Raw genomic sequence first — 22424 nt, forward strand, 5'->3', positions numbered from 1 at the left:
TGAGTTTTAAATAGAGTTAATAAATATCAATAGGAAGCATTATCGATGGATTGTTATTGTGATAATTATAACAGCACAGTTGAATTTGGTATTCTGATCAAAGAAATTGTTGATGCAGTTGTTTCATTAGGAAACTATAATTAAATGTGGGAATATATTAAAAGGAAAAAGGATTAATGGCATCATGTTAAAACAAGAAATAAACATCCCACATGAGCAACTATTTAAACATTTGCTGTTTTCAAATGTTACTCTCCCACTCTCCTTTTCACTTTCTTTTCAGAGGACCTTACCTTCTGCTTCAGAAAAAAATTAAAGGCATTAGATAGGATTTCTTTTAATTTACTGTCAACAGATATGCATACCTAACCTACAAGTGCTTTCATTTCCCTTTTATTCCTTTCTCTCAGACTGATGTATTTTCTGACCTAAGGATAGACCTTCCCTATGCCCTCTGGATCTCATTCCCTCCCACCTCTTTAGGAATCTAATACTATTGATTTTTTCTTGTCTTATATCTTCAGTTCTATCTCTTTCCTAGGTAGGTTTGTTTTATATATGTTCAGATCACTCTCCATTTTTAAAAAACAACAACATCAAAGCCTACCATTACCTTGCTCTGCTGTCTACCAGTGGGTTTAACCTGCCTCCTCTTTCCAATCAAAATAGTTATTTTCATTGCCTTAATTCCCACTTAGTATTTTTCAGCCTCCAACCTGGCATTTGCTCTACCATGCCATCACTAAGGTCCCTAATGACATCTTCATGTCACTAAATGTAAATGCCATTTTCATCACTAACCATACTGCACTTTGAAAAGTTTTCCTTGAAACATTCCTTTTTATGTCCTTGAGATCACACCCTGTCCTGGTTTTTTCCAAAGGCTACTTTGCAGTTTTCCTTGCCAGCTTATCTGCCCCCTCCCCCCCCCCCCCCCCCCCGTTTATTCTGTAAATGTTGAGGTATTCTGCTCTGTTTCATTTTACTGTCTTTATTTTCTGTTTCTTCCTAAGCAGTGTCCTTTGTTCTTATTGGTTCAGTTTCACTTACACTGATACTCCCAAAGGTATATCTGTAGCCTCAGCTTTTTCTTGATCTCCTAATCTGGATAGCTAGAACCCTACCAGACATTTTACTAGGGTGACTTAACATCTAGAACTAATACATATACAAAAGTGATACACTCATTTCACAACCAACCGCAGTGAATCTCAACAAATGCTAAGAATATTCCTTATCTCAGAAATGGCAGTGCTAGTTTTGCACATGCTAATTTTGCACACTGGAAACCTGTAGTCACCATTAACTCTCAGAGCCATCTATTAATCCTATTGATCTTAATTTCTCAGCATATCAAATCCATTATCACCATTATCTTTTTACAAAACCTAGTCTCTTAACTGATTTCTCAAGTTCAGTTTTTCTTTCTTTCTTTCAATCTGTTCTCCAGACATTGTAAAATAATCACAGCATTCTCCTGTTAAAAACTCTTCATTGGAATTCCATTGCCTTAGGGTACATATACAGGATAAGTAAAAAAGGCATTTCGTGATTTGGCCCTCCTGGGATATGTCGTTTTCTATATGAACTTTAGATTGGCTTATCTGGTTATAAAAATTGTTGATGTTTTATTATAATTATGTTTTAGTTGTGGATTAATTTAAGTAGAACTGTTATCTCTAAATTTTTTATTTTTTTATTTAATGTATTGGGATAACATCTATATATAAGCCTAAGTGATGGTTACAGCCAAACGACCAGAACAACAGGTTGCTATGACGCACACTGACCACCAGGGGCAGGTGCTCAATCCAGGAACTGCCCCCCTGGTGGTCACTGTGCTCCCACAGCCAACCTCCCACTGTCCCTCCTCCTGAGCAGCAGGCCCCAATCACCTGATTGGGGCTGGGCCCCGGGCTGGGACGGGGAACCAGGGGTGGGTATTAGAGGGGCCGGTGGCCAACCTCCCCCTGTCTCCACCCCTGGCCTGCAGGCCCCAGTGATGGCACAGTGACAAGAGAAGGGGGAGGGAGGGAGGCGGGAAACCGCATGGGCTGGACACGAACGCAGCATTGGCATCCAGCATTCATTCCTTTAGCACCTGGTCCGGCAACTGTCTCCTCCTCTCTTTGCCGGGGTCTTTGGGTCCCAATAAACCAGGCCCCAGTCAGCCCTGATCATTGGCCAGGGCTAGGGACCCCACCCATGCATGAATTTTGCGCACTGGGCCTCTTGTTGATTTTTAAAATTATCAGTTTCGGGTATACAATTCTATATTATCTGTATATTGTATTGTGTGTTCCCCAAGTCAAGTCTCCTTCCATTACTATTTACACCTCTCTTACCTTCCCTCACTCTGCTTTCCTTTGATAATCATTGTGCTGTTGTCTGTGTCTGAGGGTTTTTTTGTTTTTTTTTTATCCTTCCACCTTTTTCACCCAACCCCACAACCTACCTCCCCTCTGACAGCTGTTCTGTTCTCTATGAGTCTGTTTCTGTTTTGTTTGTTTATTTTGTTCATTAGATTTCACATATGAATGAAATCATATGGTATTTGTCTTTCTCTGACTCGCTTATTTCACTTAGCATAATACTCTCCAAGTCAATCCATGCTGTCACAAGGGTAAGATTTCCTTCTTTTTTTTTTTTTTATGGCTGAGTAGTAGTCTATCATGTAAATGTACCACAGCTTTTTTATTCACTCATCCAATGATGGCCACTTGGCCTTCCAAATCTTAGCTATTGTAAATAATGCTGCAGTGAACATAGGGTATAAGAAATGATATCTTTTATATTGAGTCTCCCTTTTTGAGACCATGGGTTTGTGTTTGTGTGTATGTCTTAGGAATTTGTTAAAGATGTCTTTATATAGATTGTACTTTTATTTAGTTTATTTATCTTTTGTTGCCATTGTAAATGGAGTTTTCCATTATGTTTCTAACCAGTTATTTGTGTATATCAATGCTTCTTTTCTGCTTACTAATTTGTACTCAGTCACCATTTCAAGTTTTTACTAGTTTTTCAATTGATTTTTCAGTTTATGTCCATTACCTAGAAAGAGTAATATTTTTATCTTTTCCTTCCTAAATTATTATTCCTTTAATTTCTTTCTCTTGTCTTATTTGCATTTGCTAGAGGTTATAGAACATTAGATAGAACACAATTTTTTTTTTAAACTTCTTATATTTTAGGACAGATCCTTTTCTTTATTTCCACTTTAAACTTGAGTTGAGGCTGACCTTTGGTGGATTGAGGTAGATAATTTTCTTATTGAAATATTCATCTGTTTAAAAAGTTTTCATTGATAGTAGGTGTAAATTTATTAAATGCCTTTTAGAATCTACTGATATGATGACATGATTTTTCCCCCTTCAATTAATTAGGATGACTCATATGAATAAATCTTTCCACCTTTAACCAATGCTGAGATAAATTCCACACAGTTGAGTAGTATTCATTTTTAATATTCACTGCTTTTTCTGACAGGTTTATCATGTCCATTCTGATAGCTATGAGACACAAAACCAGCACTATGGAAGAAGCTTAACAAAAGAAACTCTAAAGGAAGGTAAGGATTAAACAACCAGTTTCAATGCTTTTATTACTGTATAAATATTAAAATAATTCTAAAGTGATTTCAATTTTGTCTTTTGGAATAATGATTCAATTTACAATAAACTTTTAAAAAAAATGAAATTTACATTCATACATAACATTCATACATAACTATATTTAAGTATAGTAAGTAAGTAAATAGATTTTCATTTATTTACTTACTTACTTACTATACTTAAATAAAAATGAACATCTGTGAACCAACCATCTAGTCCAAGTATTGGAACTAGAGGTTGTCTTTAAATTCATGGTGTGTAGTCCCGGCTGGTGTGGCTCAGCGTCAATTGGTTAAGCATCATCCCTTGTACTAAAAGGTTGATGGTTTGATTCCCTGTCAGAGCACATGTCCAATTGGGTCCCTTGTCTATCAGAGTGTGTGAGGGAGGCAACCAATTGATGTTTTTCTTTCACATCAATGTTTCTTTCCTTCTCCCCTTCTCCCTTCCTCTCTCTGAAATCAATAAAAACATTTAAAAATCAAAGTATATAGTTCTTAGTATGTTAAAACTGCTTGTTACATAAAAGACTTTAAAGTGTCTGTTGTAGCATGTCATTTTTTGTTTAAATTTCTCTTATAGTTGAGCTGTATATTATTAGCTTCTAGAACTACATTATGAATGAACAAGAGGCATGAAGAGTAGTTTAAAGTCTGTTAATATATATAGTTGTAAAATATTTATGGACAAATAAAAACAATGATATCCTAAATTTCTGGAAATAATATTCTATTGGAAAGTTATTCTTAGCTCTGCCTAAGGTGGGAACAGCTTATGTGTAATGTAAAGAGTTTGAAGAAGAATTTTTATTTTATGTGTAAAAAACAGGTATCCATCATGTTTGTAAAAATCAGTATTTGCCTCAGCCAATAGCAAGATAATATGCAGAGTAGCTCTTAAAAAAAAAAAAAAAAAAAAAAAAAATATATATATATATATATATATATATATATATATATATATATTATTGATTTCAGAAAGGAAGGGAGGATGAAGAGAGAGATAGAAATATTAATGATGAGAGAGAATCATTGATTGGCTGCCTCTTGTACACCCTCCACTGGGGATCAAACCTGCAACCTGAGCTTATGCTGGGAATCGAACTGTGACCTCCTGGTTCTTAGGTTGACACTCAACCACTTGTGCTACTGTGGCTGGGCATGCAGATTGGTTTCTTATTAAAATATTTCCCAAGCTAATGTGAATATATTTTTTTAGCAATTTCTGTCTCAGAGTGGGGAACAACTATTTAAAGGCAAAAATAAAACTGTACATACCAATAAAATTTCAAATTTGATAAAGTAGGCATAAATAATTTTAAGAGGCATAAATAATCTGATAGGTTAAAGTATCTAAAAGCCTTAATTTTGTGTAATATACTCAAACTGGAATAGTGCTAATCCCTAATGTGAGTTTAATTTGTGTAGAAAGATTGATTTAATCAGTATTATTGAGAAAAAAAAAAAACCTAGTGCTGTTGGGACTTTGTATTTGGTAATGGGCTGTTGACACCATTAAAATGGTTATGATTTAACTCTAGGTTTTAGATTAGCTCTTACACGTGATTCTGAGAAACAAGTAATCCTATCTAATAAAAGAGCAACATGCAAATTAACCATCACTCCATTACACCCATAAGCCACACCCACAAGCCAATCAGGAGCAAATATGCAAATAAAACCAACCAAGATAGCTACTACAGCTACGGAGAGCAGGAAGGAGGCTTGGGTTTTCCGGGCAATGGAGGAAGCCAAGCTTTCTGCCTGTCCTTGCCTCAAGGCTATAAAGTTCCAATTATGGAAGGTAAACAAATCCAAACAGAAATGGTGGCAGCCACAGAGCTGGAAAGAGTGGGAGGCTAGGGTTGCCTCCAGCAATGGAGGAAGCCAAGCTTCCCACACACCCTGGCTGGCCCAGACCTCCGCTTAAGACTACAAAGTTTTAATTATAGAAGGTAAATAAATTCCAACAGAAATGGCTGCAGCCATGGAGCAAGCAGAAGGCTTGTCTCTGCTCCAGGCTACAAAGTTTCAATTGTAGAAGATAAATAAATCCCAGATACCAGGGCCTCCACTTGGGTTGCCAAGGGGCATGGCTGGCCTGCAAACCATCCCAGGCCCCTCGCCCAGGCCCCCCACACCCCAAGGGAACCCTCACCCTGATCTGGGACATCCTTCAGGGCACACCAGCTGGCCACCACCCATATACCAGGCCTCTATCCTATCTAATAAAAGAGTAATGTGCAGATTACCATCACTCCAACACAAAATTGTTGCCCCCATGTAGTCAAAGATCCTGCCCCCATGTGGACACAAGATGGCCACCACAAGATGGCCAGCAGAGGAGGGCAGTTGGGAGGGACCAGGCCAGCAGAGGAGGGAAGTTGCGAGTGACTGGACATACAGGGAAGGGCAGTTGAGGGGGACCAGGCTTACAGGGGAGGGCAGTTAGGGGTAACCAAGCCTGCAGGGGACAGAGTTAGGAGTAAACAGGCTGGCAATGGAGCAGTTAGGCATTAATCAGGATGTCAGGGGAGTGGTTAGAGGGTGATTAAGCTGGTAGGCAGAAGCAGTTAGGGGCAATCAGGAAGGCAGGCAGGTGAACAGTTGGGTGCCAGCAGTCTTAGATTGTGAGAGGGATGTCCGACTTCCCGTTTAGGCCTGATCCTACTGGAATTAGGCCTAAATGGGCAGTCAGACATCCCTTGAGGGGTCCCAGATTAGAGAAGGTGCAGCTGGGTTGAGAGACAACTCCCCCTCCCTGTGCACAAATTTTGTGCACTAGGCCTCTAGTCTTTCTATAAAATCCCTCAAAATAGCGAATGAAATCTTAGAATACATTCTTTAAGAGAATATATGTATTGTAGAGGGAACTAAACTACCAGTCTATCTATAATAAATCATTTTGTTTAAAGGATTTTTCACTTCACATAAGTGTAACTTAAATGAAATGTTCATCAACATCTTCATTAGAAATTAAGTTGAAGTCCAGGTTTCTATGTCTGACTAGAATTCTTTCTAGTTCAGTTTATTGCAAGGTGTGATGGGGAAAAAATGATATCTAAGATGAATTTACTTTTTAAGTGGTAGCTGTTTTATAATTATATAATAATAACATGTTACAGTGATATTATTTGTTCATTTCTATAGGAGTTTCCAGGTTTTTTCATAATGGATTCTGCTTAAGAAAAGATGCTGTTGCTGCTAGTATTCAGAAGATTGAGAGAATTCTGCAGTGGTTTGAAAGCCAGAAGCAGCTTAACTTTTATGCAAGTTCATTACTGTTTGTTTATGAAGGTTCATCTCATCCAACTACTATAAAATCAAATGACAGAACTTTGGGAGAAAAGTTTTTGTCCAAAGGACAACTCTCGGACACAGATGTACTGGAGTACAATAATAACTTTCGAGTGTTAAGTTCCACAACAAATGGAAAAATAGAGGCTTCAGTAGGCAAAAGCTTGTCCAAGATGTATGCTCGTCACAGAAAAATGTATTCAAGAAAGCATCACAGTCAGACTTCATTGAAAGTTGAAAATATAGAGCAAGACAATGGGTGGAAAAGCTTGTCACAGGAACATTTAAATGGAAATGTACTTTCCCAACTGGAAAAAGTTTTCTACCATCTTCCCACTGGTTGCCAAGAGATTGCGGAAGTAGAAGTGCGAATGATAGATTTTGCTCATGTTTTTCCTAGCAACACAATAGATGAGGGATATGTTTATGGACTGAAGAATTTAATTACTGTACTTCAGAGTATTTTGGACAATTGAATCCTTTGCTGCAGTCTTTTTAAGGGGTGGGGCAATCATTGTGAAGAGCAGCAGTCAGTATCTCTGCACTTGTAATGCTATGTAAACAATTTGTATTGTGAGTCTACATTTTATTTGTCTTTACACTTTTGGTAGAAGGGTTAACTTTTTTATAATCTTACTCAGGAAAACTAATTATTTGTTCATTAGAAAACTATGAAGAATAAAGAAACTTTGGAATGTTAAGCAGGGAATGTGGTGGTACATGATTTAAACATCTATTTGGCTCAAGCAAAATGCAAAAGAGTCAGTCATTAAGAATTTAGTTTTCTGTAGCCAATTTACCATGAAATCTTTGTCCACCCAGCCATGACAATGAGCCATATGTAAACTCATTACATTTATGAGAACACTTTAAAAAATCTAGAAAGCACAGGTTGATGTCCTTAGTGTTACTTTTTGAAGTTATTAAAACTGGAGAACATTCTACTTCAGAAATAAGTACTGTTTAGATTTTATATTAAAGTTTAGACCAGCATATTTAAAGGTGCTTCTTAGTGAAATGATTTTGAATTATTTTATTCCAAAATCAGATTTTCCCTTTAATTTTAATTTATTATTCATATTTCAACATGCTATACTTCATGAAAAAGATCATTGAAACAGACAACAACAAAAATCTTGAAATTAAGGGCACTAATAATTATTGTTGCCAGGGCAAGGAGAGACAAGTACTTGGAAGAACCATGCTTTTCTTTTAAAAATTTTCATTTATGGGCAAATTGGAATATATATTTACTAGATTGTGAAAAGTGTTATAAACTGTATGCCTTTTCCTCTACGGCTTCAAAAAGGTGGGTGATTGAAAGTTGGTCTTATTTCTCCTTGAAATAACTTGAATTTAAAAAAAAATTTATATATTTTTATGTGTCCATTTAGTTAAGCAGTAGTATAAATCTGTGTTGCTAAAAATGATGTTTCTCAAAATTCTAATATGCAGTGAAGGACAACATCCAATATTGTGTTATCAAGCATACTGTGTAAAGTAGTACATCATAGAGAGTGGTGCATATCTAAACCATGCTTGTTTCATTTACTCAAAATACTTTTATATTATGTTCAAGAGAGAAAATATGATTTAATTTTATAGATGGGGGATAATGCTATTTTTCCTGGATAAATTAGATTCTGTATTGTCTGTTTCACATCTATATTTTAAAAAATAACCAGTTATTATTGAAAACTTTAAAGTTAATTTGCAAATGTTAGATGTTTATGCTTATTGCTTGCATCTTGATTCACTAATAACACATCTAAGTAGTTAAGAGTTTTGCCATATTCTTTGGAAAATGTTTTAGAGCTGAGAATTGTTAGTGTATCCCAACCTCTTCGCCCCATTTCTCTTAAGAATTATAAAACTTTTAAATTTAATTTAATTAATTTTTTTTTTTTTGATGTGGAGGAAAGTATCAATCAATTTTATGTTTATGTCACCTTCCCAAGCCTCTCTGAGGGCACTTGGCAAAATAGTTGAGCACAAACAGAAGTAACAAATGCTCTGTGAATTCTAAGTTTAATAAATCTATCAAATTTATTATTCTAAGTTTAATAAATATCTATCTAGCAAAATTTGATTGTTTTTAATTTTTTATTTGTAAGTTTCATATAGGCACTTCATATTTTTCTCTGCTGCCTAAATGAGAATTAGATTTTTTATTTTATTTTTGTGGGGGTGAATTTCAAGTAATAATAGAAATGTTTTAGTTTTACTTGATTTTTCCTACATTAGAGACTTTTTGTTGTTATTTGGATAGTGGCTCAATAAATCTTAAGTTCAGATAATTGGACACTATTTTGAATCTGAACAAAACAAGAAGTTTTTGTAGGGAATAGTATCAGCCTGTGTAAAATGAATTTAATACATTTAAGTATTAATCAGGTTTTTATGCACATTTTATCTCAATAAAGTGTGGCAATTGTTCCAGATTTTTTACCCATATTTGGAAATATAGTTTTGTAAAATCCGTGTCTTACCTTTTTTATAAAATAGATAATATTTTCTTTATTTTAATAAAACAAGAAGCCCTTTTATCTTTTGTTTTTCAGGGAATGGATTGACATTTGTTTGTTTACATTTTTTAATCACTGTTATCTAATGCTCATTTTATGTTACTTTATAAATAAGCTTACATATAACAGAATAAGTATCTGTTTATGTAATCTACATGTGTCTATTTTACTATCTAGTCTAGTCATTTAGCATTATGCTGAAATTTACCACTGCAGGAATAGAATGATCACTATTCACCAAGTATATTTAAACATGTAAATGTTTAAGTAAGCATATTAAGGATATAGTTTGAATTGATAGATTTATCACTTTTTTTCCCACTAGAAAACACAAATAATGGTTTTAGTGTATTTCTTATGGAATGCACTAACAAAAAGAACTTTAAGAAGTTATGGAGAGTATTACATTTCTCTAATAAAAACTTAAATTGTATAATAGTTTTATAAGAAAGTATTTACACTATTTGATATTTTAATATGGATGGAAGTTGCATAGGTTCGAATAAAATATTGATAAATGCTAAATATTTTATCTAAGTAGTTTTTCAAGAAATAGTTGTGAAAATGTATATATTACATACCTCTAACATGGAGATTGTGGTATTTTCAATTCAGTATTCATTATTCTTTATGTGTATGGAAAGGTTGTACTTACTATGCCTCTTACACTACATTTTGCTATTGTGAGGTTTAGACTGTATTCAACTAAGAAATTTTAAATTTTATTTTGACAATATAATTTACTGTTTTATGATTTTCAAGATGATGTTCTCCATATCATCTCTACAATGTCTGTCAAACTTAAACATAACTGAAGGAAAAAAATAATTTTCAGATATAATTCAGTTGCATTTTTCTTGTTTCATGCAACTGAAAACATTTGTTTCTAGGATTTGGAATATAGGACACATAGGATGAAAGAAAATGGTAAAACAATAAAAGGATTTTATGTGTGAAATTATAGAAATTTGGCAACTATTTTAAAGCATTATCATTTTTAGTACCATTTACTCAATGCAGTTCAACATTTTATACTTTAAAACTTGATTTGCTTTCAAAATTGTTTACCATGCTTTGTAATAATCTTTCTGATCCAGTGCCTTTAACCTTGATTTGATATATGTATCGCTTCAGTTGTCTTTCTATTACGTTCTATGTTATCACAGCGTAGATATCAGTTTCTTTTAAAAAATTGTTAGTTTGGTTGTGCAAAGAGGTAAATTGCCTATTAATGCTTTGGGAAAACAAGTAGAGTTGCCCAGGGAGGTCATGCTTCTTACTAGTTCACTAGAGGCCCGGTGCATAAAATTCGTGCATGGGGGGTGGGAGGGTTGTCTCTTAGCCCGGCCTGCGCCTCTCAAAGTCCGGGACATCCCTCTCACAGTTTGGGACCTTTCACTCCTTACTGCTTGGCTCGCTGCTCCTTACTGCTCTGCTCGCTGCTCCTTAGCATTGTCACAGAAGCTGGAGAGGATCTTGCCACTTCCGATGCTCTCGCTAGCTGTGAGCTTGGCTTCTGAATGAGCAGTGCTCCCCCTGTGGGAGCACACTGACCATCAGTGGGAAGCTCCTTGGCTGAGCATCTGTCCCCTGGTGGTCAGTGCTCATCATTCTGGTCATTCCTCCATAACAGTCACTTAGGCTTTATTATATATATTCAAAAATACTTACTGGATATATTCCATATGCTAACCATTTTTAGCCCCTGAATGTACAGTTGTGAACCAATCAGACAAAGCCCTGTTTCCAGCATTCTGTCTAGAAGGCATGGGGTTGGAGACTGAATTAAAATAGAGATACAGAGAAATATTTATTTCAAGATGATAAAGTTAATCAGCATTTGAGTTAGTGTAAAGATAAAGTAATAATTATTGAGTTGAGATGAAGCAACTAACAATTTAGGTTGAAAATAGTACTTTGCAGCATTGTAATCTCTATTTGTCTTTGAGTTCAGATAGTAATATATAGCATATAAAGGCCTTAATTCAGTTTTCTTACTGGTAAAGGTACGTTTACTTAGACTGTCCATTTAGAGTAGTGCTTTAACATTACTGTGAGGAATATTCCATTATGTTTTCACAAGCAAATTACTGCACATTTTTTACATTGTATTTTATAATTTAGTACTAATGTTTTAGGCCTCAGTCTTCAAGTCACTGGCATTTTAAATTTGGCAATGAATGTGAAATTTACTGTTTGACTTACAGGATGATTTTATTGTTACTTAAAATGCTTGTTAATATTTTAGGAAGCTTGGAGTTTCCATTTTTGAGGAGTTAATGTTTATAAATTATTTTGATAGCATCTAGTAAGAGGAAATAGTATTAATGCGATTAAACATGAATTTCATAAAATTAAAATATACTCTCAAGAATTTTTTTAATTGTTAAACTTTGTCATCATTGGGGCTAAATTTTTACCTGGTGTTCACTTAAAATATATATTAACAAGTTTAATAATGAAGTGAAACAGTCTTAAGGATGATGTATGATGCATCTAAATATAAACGAAAATGGCGTGCACAAAGACACTTTACTATGGGAGCTGTACTGGAAGACATGAAAGCATGTGAAATTGCACCTAAACTTGTGTTATTAGTGACTGTGCTAAGTTTATTGTAACTGATGAATGAATGTATCTAGTCTAGTCAGAGTTACTTTTTGGTTTAAATGTCTCTTAATGTATTTGTAATTTGTACTATTGATGGGGTTATTCTTGGACTGCAGGGGTTATTGTCAATGTGTGATTTTATTTTATAGAATCATCTAATGTGATATATTGATTTTTATAAGTGATATTTAGGTAATCCTAATAACTGTATATTTGACAACCTATTAAAATGTTTTGCATTGGAGCTTTTTTTTCTTTAGTTATATACTAACAAACTGGTAGTTTAAAAATAACTTACTCAAATATTTGCCTATTAGGTATATATAAGAATCAGATTCAAAGATGATTAAGATAAGGTGTTAATAGAAGCATATGCATTGAAAATGAAAGAGTACGTTAACCTTTACATAAATATTTGTTCATTTTTCTTTTAAAAAAGATTATTTTGTACTAGTTTTATTTATTTTAGAAAGGAAGGGAGAGAGAGATAGAAACATCAATGATGAGAGAGAATCATTGATTAGCTGCCTCTTGCACACCTCCTGCTAGGGATCGAGCTCACAACCTGGGCAGGGGCGCTGACTGGGAAAGGAATTGTGTCCTTCTGGTTCATAGGTCTATGCTCAACCACTAAGCCTCACCAGCTGGGCATTAGCTTCCATTTTACCTACCTACCTGTCTGTTTATTTATTTAGAGAGAAGGCGAGGGGGAGAGAGCAAGAAATACTAAAGTGAGAAACATCCATCAGTTGTCTCCTGTACGAACTCCAGCTGAACCTGCAACTTAGGTATGTGCCCTGAATGCAAATGGAACACACCACCTTTTGGAGTACAGGGTGACCCAGCCAACTGAGCTGCACCGGTCAGGGTACTTCCATTTTCCACTTCCGATTAGGGTTGAACCTAACTAACCCAGCTGGGTTATGCCAGAGGCAGAGAGGACAATGTAAGTAGTCTAGCCTGACCACTCGGCAATTAATGCTACTTAACACCTCAAAATGTTCCTGGCTTAGACAAACATTCTTTATAATGTGTGTGGATCTGCAAGTCAGTTGAGTTGTTCTGCTGATCTTGGCTGGACTTACTCATGTTTCTACAGTTATCGGGCAGGTCAGCTGTGTGGGGAGGGGGTTGTGAGCTAGTCTAAAATGGCTGGGGTGATGTGTCATCTACTCAGCAGGCTAGACCAGACATTTCCCCTAGTGGTAGTAAAGACCCAAGAGAGGACTCTTGAGCATGCAAACAAGTTTCAACCTTGTTTGAGTCAACTTTGCTACTACTATTGCCCAATGTAGTCAGTGTGGGAGGACACTGAAGGGCATGATGCAAGGAGGCCACAATGCAGTCAACAACACGTCCAATCTCAGACCAATTTGCATAAGGCACCAGGAAATTTGAGTCTTGGCTTCTCACGGTCATGATTTAATCAGGCAGCAATGTCAGATCAAGGGACACAATGTGTGTATTCAATTCTGATCAAAACAGAGGCTGCAGGACAGCAGCATATGCAAACTTTAAGATATTTTATTCTTTATCTTCTAAAAAAATTAATGTTTCCACCCCTTCCCTTCTCTAGGTAGGACTCACTGGGTACTTTCACAGTAGTGCCATCTTCAATTACATATTGCTATGTTATAATCTGGGGAGTGGTTGTTAAACTTGGATGTTACTTGATGTTTTTCCAAGTGTGTACAAGCATGTTTCCATAACAAAAATTATGCAAAACCATGTTCTTTCTATTATGTGTTATAGGTAGATACCACTTCACCAACTTATATTAAAACACCTTTTCACTGAACTAGTAGTTTTGGCTCAGTTTTTAGGTACAAAGACTACTTAATTTTAAAATACTATTTGAACTTGAATGTGCTGTTTTATTGTCAGTTTAGTTGGATTTAAGTTTCCCATATCAGAATTTCACATTAACTCATTAATTGTCATTTTCTCCCTACTATATATTTCTATTATTGGTATATAATGTACTAGTGAGGGTGAAAATTCTTAGATGATCTGTTTACATAATAATTTCCCTTTCCTATGCATTGCCCTTCCATTTTCTCCAGAGGGGATACTATTTTTTTTTTTTTACTCTTAATTCTGAATATATTTCCTAGGAAAAATAAAATTAGTACGTCTTTTATGAATGAGAACATCTAACCCTAGCCGGTGTGGCTCAGTGGATAGAGCATCAGCCTGCGGACCAAAGGATCCTGGGTTTGATTCTGGTCAAGGGCATGGACCTTGATTGCAGGCTCCTTTCCGGGTGGGCCCTGGTAGGGGCTTGTGCAGGAGGTAACCAGTCTATGTGTTTCTCTCACATCAATGTTTCTCTGTCTTTCCCTCTCTCTTCCACATCCCCTATAAATCAATGGAAAAATATCCTTGGGTGAGGATTAACAACAAGAACAAATCAGAATATATATAAAAAGAATGAGAACATCTAGCATGCTGGACTTATCCAAAGCAGACAGTGGGTTCATCTCTAATTTCTAGTTTCCAGGTCTGGTAATTCCGTGTAAATTCAAGTAGGATGATTAGTCAGACATGTGCTCAATAAATTCACAAATACATGCTATGTAACTTTTCCTGGGTATTTAATGTTTGTTTATTTTTGTTACAGCTTTTGTAGAGACCTTGCTTTTACAAAAGGGCTCACGTATTTGGCTGTTTGAGTATGATAAATACTTTTGAATTAAGCCACACATAGCAGATAACATATTAGAAGCCTCCACATAACAAAATCTATAACTTCAAGTATGACAGTGTTTTTAAACTGTTTATACAATAGTTGTCTTTCCAAATGGCATTGCACGATTCCCAGTGTTTTCAGGAGAGGATATTGAAGGTAAGTGGTGATTGTTAGGCCAGCAGGTGTTGGGTGTTCTGCAGAAACATTGTTATCCCTGCCTCCTTCCCTAAACCAAACAAAGCAAAAGCAAACTCCTGTCAATTACCTGCTCTCCTTCCTTATTATAGTCATCTAGTCACAGCGCCTTGTTATGTAAACAAGGCATCTGCTTACAGTCATGAGTTTTTCAAGTTACTGGTGATTACTCAGTCCCTGACCACTTCATTCCTTATGTTTTGTTTTCACACCCCCATTTCAGCCACCACTCATTGTTATGGACATACCCTAGGCCTGACTAATTGCCCTCCCACTCTGACTGCCTCCTGTACTGTTTCCTCTTTCTACTACTTGTATGTAGGTCAATTGTTGTTTTTTCTTCCTCCACTAGGAACTCAGGTGCATTGATCCTAACTTTGCCTTGTCTATCGTCTTCATGTTCTCTTTTTCATCCTTACACAACTTGGATTCCAGACCCTTCATTATGGTCACTCCCAAACACACAGCCACCAACTCCCTTGCCCAGTTTCCTCCCATCATAATCCCTGGCAAATTCCCAACACTGATGACCTTCAGTGTTTCCACCAGCTCAATATCTGCATGTTAGAGTTAAAAATGTTTAGAGATAAATACAGTACAGCCATCCAACTGGTTCCACTTGAAATTGTGACTTCATACTCTAAGCGGTCTCTCAAATTAAATTTTGAGGCAATCCTACACTTCCCAAGTCAGTTCAATTTACCATTCTTCAGACAGCCAATCACCACACCGCCTCCCTCAGCTCTTAGTTCATGATTTTACTTTTTCCGTAAGACAATGGTGGTAGTTAAAGGACCTTTTATATCAATCACTTTCCCTCACATTTATCAACCAATCTACCTCCTTCTAGACCCATACATTCCTTTCTTCTCTACTGTTAGAATGGATGAACATGGCCCCTTTCTCTTTGAGGTCAGCTTCTCTATTGCTGCTCTCAGATCCGACACACTCTCACATATTTTTAAAAAATCACTGGTGCAATTATGTCTCCTTCTGAAACTTGAATTTGTTCCTCCTACTGTATTATTTTCATCAATATACAGGTGAGATATTTCTTACATGTAATAGCCCTACATACACATCTTTTTTACTGACTTCCTCTGAAATAGGAATTTTTAGGGGTGAAAAAGACAGGTTTTAGTAAATTTAAAAAATTTAAAAAATTAAGGGGACTATGGAATAAACACAGGGCTGCAGAGAAGCAGAAGATATATTTTCATAGAATAGGGGAGCTGAAAAGCTGCAACAGGTACATTTCCATAGAATAAGGAAGCTGGGAGCAGCAAAAGGTCTTTATTCACAAAATAAAGGGAAGGAAGCCCTTCATCTAGAAGAAGAAATAAAAGCCTCACCCCCCCCCCCCAATAAAATAAAATAGGAAAACAGTAAGGAAAGAGGGGGTTCAACCACGTGAGTTTGAGGTTCAACCTTTAATCCCAGGAGTTACTATAGTAACCAGCCCAAGGGAATAGTGACCAATCAAAGGGAATACCAAGGCACAATCTGTAGCCTAAACTATGGAGCAAAGAAACTCAATGGGACTCTTCCCCTCCCCACGTGGTAGTTTTTGCTGTGGGACTCTTTCCCCCTCCCCACATGGGAGTCTGTTTTTGTTTTTAATAGAGTTCCACTTTTACTATACCACCATCTGTCCTAGGATTCACTCTTAGACTCCGGTGGACAGAGAATCTGGGACATCCTGCCCAGTCCAAAAATTCTACTTCACCTCCTTACCCCTTCACCTACCACCCCATTCTCTTTGTCCCTTTTCAGCAAATTCCTCCCTAAAACCTCCAGTTCTCCTCCGGTCTCTGTTAACCCATTCCAGTTAGGATCTGTAAATCTCTCCCCTCTCTCTCTCCCTCTCCATTTCTCCCTTCTACACCCTCTCATCCAGACCTTGCCCTATGTGTCTCTTCTTTATAATAGAACTGTAATCATACCGTAGTGTTCTCCAGAGTTCTGTGAGTCATTCTAATGAAGTATTGGGACCCCTGAATTTGTAGCCAGTTGGTCAGAAGTGCAGATGGCCTGGAGCCCCTCTATACTTGTGGCTGGCATCTGAAGAAATGGCTGTGTTTTGGGGACTGTGCCCTTTAACCTGTGGAGTCTGATACTAATCCTGGGTGGTCTGTGTCAGAATTGTATTGCAGTGTTTCTGTTTAAAGACACCCTCGTTAATATATATTGTTGTTTCATTAACATTGAGATTACGGCCAACAGCACTATAACTAATACCCGTACAAATCGTGTTTAACAGGTATTTTCTGTGTCATGCCTTCTGTACTTTCTCCACTTAGGTACTTTCAACAATAGTTCAGTATTGCACTTGGGGGCCATTTTAAACAGCAGCTTCACACACACACACACACACACACACACACACACACACAAAAAAAAAAGGCACAAAAATGCAGAAAATGTAGCACTAAATAAACTGCAAAAGATGTTTATATTATGAGAGCTAAAACCAGAAGGCAGAGGGTTGCCATGGTCAGCCTCAGCTGGAACACATGTATTGGGTGAGTCAAATCTTTTGGTGCTCTGTGCATGTCTGCAAATGACTGCAAAATGTCATAAGTATTGTTTGGGGCTACAGATACATTGTAGTGATATGTGAATTCACAAGTATAGACCCATGATTGATTAGGCTCAACTGTATACATATAGTGTGTGTGTTAGCCACTGTACTAATAATTTACATATTAATCCATCAATAATCCAGTTCTTTTAGTTTGGGATCTAAACATAATTGCCCAAATCCCATGTCCTACGTAAGAAGTTCAGTGTGCTTCCCCAGACTTCTGTGAAATCCTAGAATTCTGTGAAATCATAAGAAGTTCAATGTGCTTCTCAAGACGTGTGTTCACTAAGAGCTAGCCCTATCTTGCTTGTCCCTGCAGCTGCTCTTCTCCCTACAAAACTAGGGATGGGCCTCAGCTTCTTTGCCTTGATTTTCTCTGAAACTACTCACACAGGGCTTTTGTTTGTATAGCAGATTTTAGGGGAGGCTTGGGAATGAAAAACTTGGTTATGAAACAATAACAAAAAGATAAGAATAGAATATGAAACATCCTTGTCTTAAACTTGAGAGTTTTAGACCCACTACCCCAGGCCCTGGAATTTATAATAGTTGTTACTCTGTGTCTTTATTTAAAATAGAAGGCTATTTGCTTACTTCAGATTGTAAACTTAACATCACTGGCCAAGGCATTCGGACTTTTGTTTGTTTCCTTTTTTCCAACAGTATCTGTAAATAGAGAACAGGGATTTAGTTTTACTAAAGAGAATTATGATAACACTCTCTGAGAAGCATAATTGCCATGTAGTTTCAATAACATCCCCCCCCCCCTTCTCATGTTATTGATGACAAACCCAGTAAATCCTCACTAAGTCTCTATGAGAAAGTTTTATTCCAAATTTACAGGTTAGGTAAAGACCCAGAGAGGTTAAGTAACTTGTACAAGTTCATAGAGCTTATTACAAGTTCATCCTAGAACTAAAAATCGGGTTGTTGTAATATTCTATAGTAGTACATAACCCAGAAAAGAGATACTAACTATGTATTATACTGGTTAATTAGTTACTGATAGCATTATGGTGATTTTTCTGATGTAAGGCAACTTTGAAAAGATGCAGATTTGCCCTAACAGGTTTGGCTCAGTGAACAGAGTGTCGGCCTGCGGAGTGAAAGGTCCCAGGTTCAATTCTGGTCAAGGGCAGCTGATCAATGTTTCTCTCTCATCAATGTTCCTAACTCTCTATCCCTCTCCCTTCCTCTCTATAAAAATAAAAAATCAATAAAAAATCAATAAAATACATTAAAAAAAAGAAAAGATGCCGATTAAAGGAATAAAAGTACAATGGTCAAAGCATTTCAGATTATATAAATGAATTTAAAATTTTAACTTGTAGCTAATTGGAGAGTTTTTGTCCTGAATACTATGTAAAGTATGAGAATGCTCTCAATATATGCCACGAGTGGAAAAGTTTATTTTAGCAATTTTTTCTTTTTATTTGCTGTCATTCAAGGCTTTTTAGTAAGTTTGTGATTTAAATTTGTGAGCCATCAGCACAATCCAGTTTTAGAACTTTTCTATTACACCCCCTCCCCAAATTTTCCCCAAGCCTTTTCCCAGTTTTTTCACTGTTCTTAACAGCCTTGAGAGAGGAAAACACGCTCAGTCACACACAATGATTTTACTACTTGAAGAGAAAAGAAAAATCACCTGCTACCACCTAGTGTTGTTTAAGTAGATAGCAAGTTGATATTAGAGTTCCTGAAATTCCCATACTTGAGATTCTTCCTAGGGGCTCAATAGATCAGTAACAAATACTTATTGTTTACAACTGAAGCTCAACTTGAAAATATCCACAAGTTCAGCTAAAATCTTGACTGATAAAAATTTAAAGCTTTAATTTAAATAACTAATGATATATTTCCTTCAAATGACAATTTACTTGAAGCCCCAATATGTTTAGCTAATCAATGCTTAACTTTTTTTTTTTTTAAAAGAAATGTTTTTGTTTATTTTTAGAGAGAGGGGAAGGGGACAGAAAGAAACATCAATTGGCTGCCTCCTGCTCGCCCCCTACTGGGGATCAAGTCCACAAACGGGGCATGTGCTGTGACCAGGAACTGAAAAGGCAATCTTTCTTCCTTCTTTTTTTTTTTTTTTTTTTTAAATCTTTATTGTTGAAAGTATTACATATGTCCCCATTTTCTCCTCATTGACCCCTTCAAGTCCTTCCCACTCCCACGCCTCAGACTTTCACCCCCCTATTGTCTGTGTCCATGGATTATACATATATGCATACAAGTTCTTTGGTTGATCACTTCCCACCCACCCACCTCCACCTCCCCCCACCTTCTCTCTGAGATTTTGCATTCAGAATAGGCAACCTCTAGGTGTAGGGAAGACATCCAACCAATTGAGCCACACTGGCCAGGGCAATGCTTAACAACTTTGTTCAAAGCAGGGATTGGGGAAGAGGTCAGGACTTTGGCTCACTTGCTCCCACACTTACTACAATGAACTCTATAGAAAAGACTATAGTTAAATAAACGCAGATGGAGTGGTTATCTTTGGGTATTGAAAAAAATGAATGAATTTTTCCTTTTGGCTTTATTTTTTCTCTTGAGTATGTATTTATAATGGAAAATACTTTATTTTTAAAAGTAAATATTAAATTTCAAAACGTTACAAAAATGCCTAGCAAAGTCTCTGAAAGATAGTAATTTTCCATGACTTTCATTCCCCTCCTGGGTTCCTTCCTATTGGTAGCAGTAACTCACAGGGTAAGATTGAAGGCAGTGATTAAGTGGGGGATCCTGCCTCAGTCTTTTTATTTTTTTAAATATATTTTTATTAATTTCAGAGAGGAAGAGAGAGATAAAAACATCAATGATGAGAGGAAATCATTGATTGGCTGCCCCTTGCACATTGGACTGAGCCCACAATCCAGGCATGTGCTTTTTACCAGAATCAAACCTGGGACCGTTCAGTCCGCAGGCCGACGCTCTATCCACTGAGCCAAACCGGCTAGGGTTTGCCTCAGTCTTAAAGTATGACTCCTTGCCGAAACCGGTTTGGCTCAGTGGTAGAGCATTGGTCTGCGGACTGAGGGCTCCCAGGTTCAATTCCAGTCAAGGGCATGTGCATTGGTTGCGGGCACATCCCTGGTAGGAGGTGTGCAGGAGGCAGCTGGTCGATGTTTCTCTCTCATCAATGTTTCCAGCTCTCTCTCCCTCTCCCTTCCTCTCTGTAAAAAAAAAAAAAAAAAAAAAAAAAAAAAAAGTATGACTCCTTGCTTGGGACTCTACCTATTACCTGGCTTCAAGGGAGCTCAGTATCTCAAGATTAATTATATTTTAACTAACGATCTTATATAGTAAAGAGCACATAATTCTGATAGTGTTATTAGAAAACACTGCTTTATTACAGAAAAATTATTCAGAGAGTAATTTTGGCAAGCAATTATGTAATTAGAAATGTCAAATTCAATAAAAATAATAAATGCTTAATTTTGATTTTAATTCTGGCTCTAATATGTACTATTCATGTGACCTTAGACAAGCCACTTGATCTCCTTCTGAAATTGTTTCTCAACTATAAGCCTGGAAACTTACAGGGTTGTTATGAGAATTAAATTTTAAAAATACATGTATTGCTCCTATTATTTTATATCTCTAGCATTATTTTCTTAGAGTGATTTGTGAGAGATCTGACTTAACCTGTGACTTGGGGGAAATTTGATCGCAGAACTCCTGTAAACGAATGGGAGAGGTGGGGCACCGGCGCTGTCCTTGGTTCTGAAACTACCATTACTCAGCAGTGCCAGACTGCTCAGGATACTGGTGATTGCTGTCCGACCTCTTCCAAGAATTTTGAAGCAGGTAAGGAGAGAATGAATGCAAATGCAGCACACACACACACAGGGAAGGGAGAAAGAGAAAAAGGGGCAGAGCTCTTTGGTATTTCTTCTTCTTCTTCTTCTTCTTCTTCTTCTTCTTCTTTTTTAAAATATATCTTACTGATTTTTTACAGAGAGAAAAGGAGAGGGATAGAGAGTTAGAAACATTGATCAGCTGTCTCTTGCACCCTCCCACCCACGGGATGTCCCAACAACCAAGGTACATGCCCTTGGCCCTTGACTGGAATCAAACCTGGGACCTTTCAGTTTACAGGCTGACGCTCTGTCCACTGAGTCAAATCGGTCAGGGCAAGATATTTCTTCTTTTAAGGACACTAATCCTGTCATGCAGACTTCACCCTTATGACATCATCTGATCCCACTTACCTCCTGAAGGCTCCATCTCCAAAGACCATTACATTGGGAGTTAGGGCTTTGACATACACATTTTGGGGGAAGTATGAGAATTAAAAATTTCACTTACCAGTAAGCATGTCATATGTGACAGAGCATGATGGCTATCCATTCAGTATCCATTCTCTTTCTCTTTACAGTAATAGGAACTCCAGTTTTCACCTTGGTAAATCGGAGCCTTGCAACAACAAAATATACATTTCCCAGACACTTGGAAAGCTGTGAGGTACAGTCATGTGACCAAGGTCTGGTCCATGGGATGTGAGCTGTGGTTAGGTATGTATCTCTCAGGCCATTCCCTTTTAAAATGAAGGGTTCCCTTTTTCCCACTTCCTTACTTCTGATGGCTGGGATGCAAACACTATAGTAACAACTATCTTGGACTATTCAAATATATGTGACAAACCAGCCTGTATCTCATTGTTTTCACTTACTTGTCTCTGAATACTAGCAAGGTTGAACATCTTTTTTCATATACTTTTTTCATATAGTTATTCAAGCACAGCATTGAACTAAATGAGTTGAAAAAGACTAACAAAGCACATCCAAAGAGATGTCAAATAAGGAGAAAAGAAATAATAAAAATGTCCATTTTAACCTTTATTAATTTCTAATGAGTACATGCAAAACAGTAATTTTCCCCCTAAGTACTCTCATAGCTGTGTCAAAC

At 36.7% G+C, this 22424-nt stretch overlaps 1 protein-coding gene across 2 annotated transcripts in view; it reads left to right on the top strand.

Annotated features, from left to right (window-relative positions):
* IPMK (inositol polyphosphate multikinase) overlaps positions 1 to 12286 on the top strand; it is a 39429-nt gene extending 27143 nt beyond the window's left edge. For both annotated transcript variants that reach the window (XM_036438427.2, XM_036438429.2), the window contains exons 5-6: positions 3487 to 3568; positions 6761 to 12286. In XM_036438427.2, the coding sequence (XP_036294320.1) occupies positions 3487 to 3568; positions 6761 to 7383 (705 nt within the window). In that variant the 3' untranslated portion in view covers positions 7384 to 12286. The remainder of the gene's footprint in view (positions 1 to 3486; positions 3569 to 6760) is intronic.
* The last annotated feature ends 10138 nt before the right edge of the window (positions 12287 to 22424 follow it).

Source organism: Pipistrellus kuhlii, unplaced genomic scaffold, assembly GCF_014108245.1.
Source record: "Pipistrellus kuhlii isolate mPipKuh1 unplaced genomic scaffold, mPipKuh1.p scaffold_m20_p_15, whole genome shotgun sequence".
Classification (NCBI taxonomy): Eukaryota; Metazoa; Chordata; class Mammalia; order Chiroptera; family Vespertilionidae; genus Pipistrellus; species Pipistrellus kuhlii.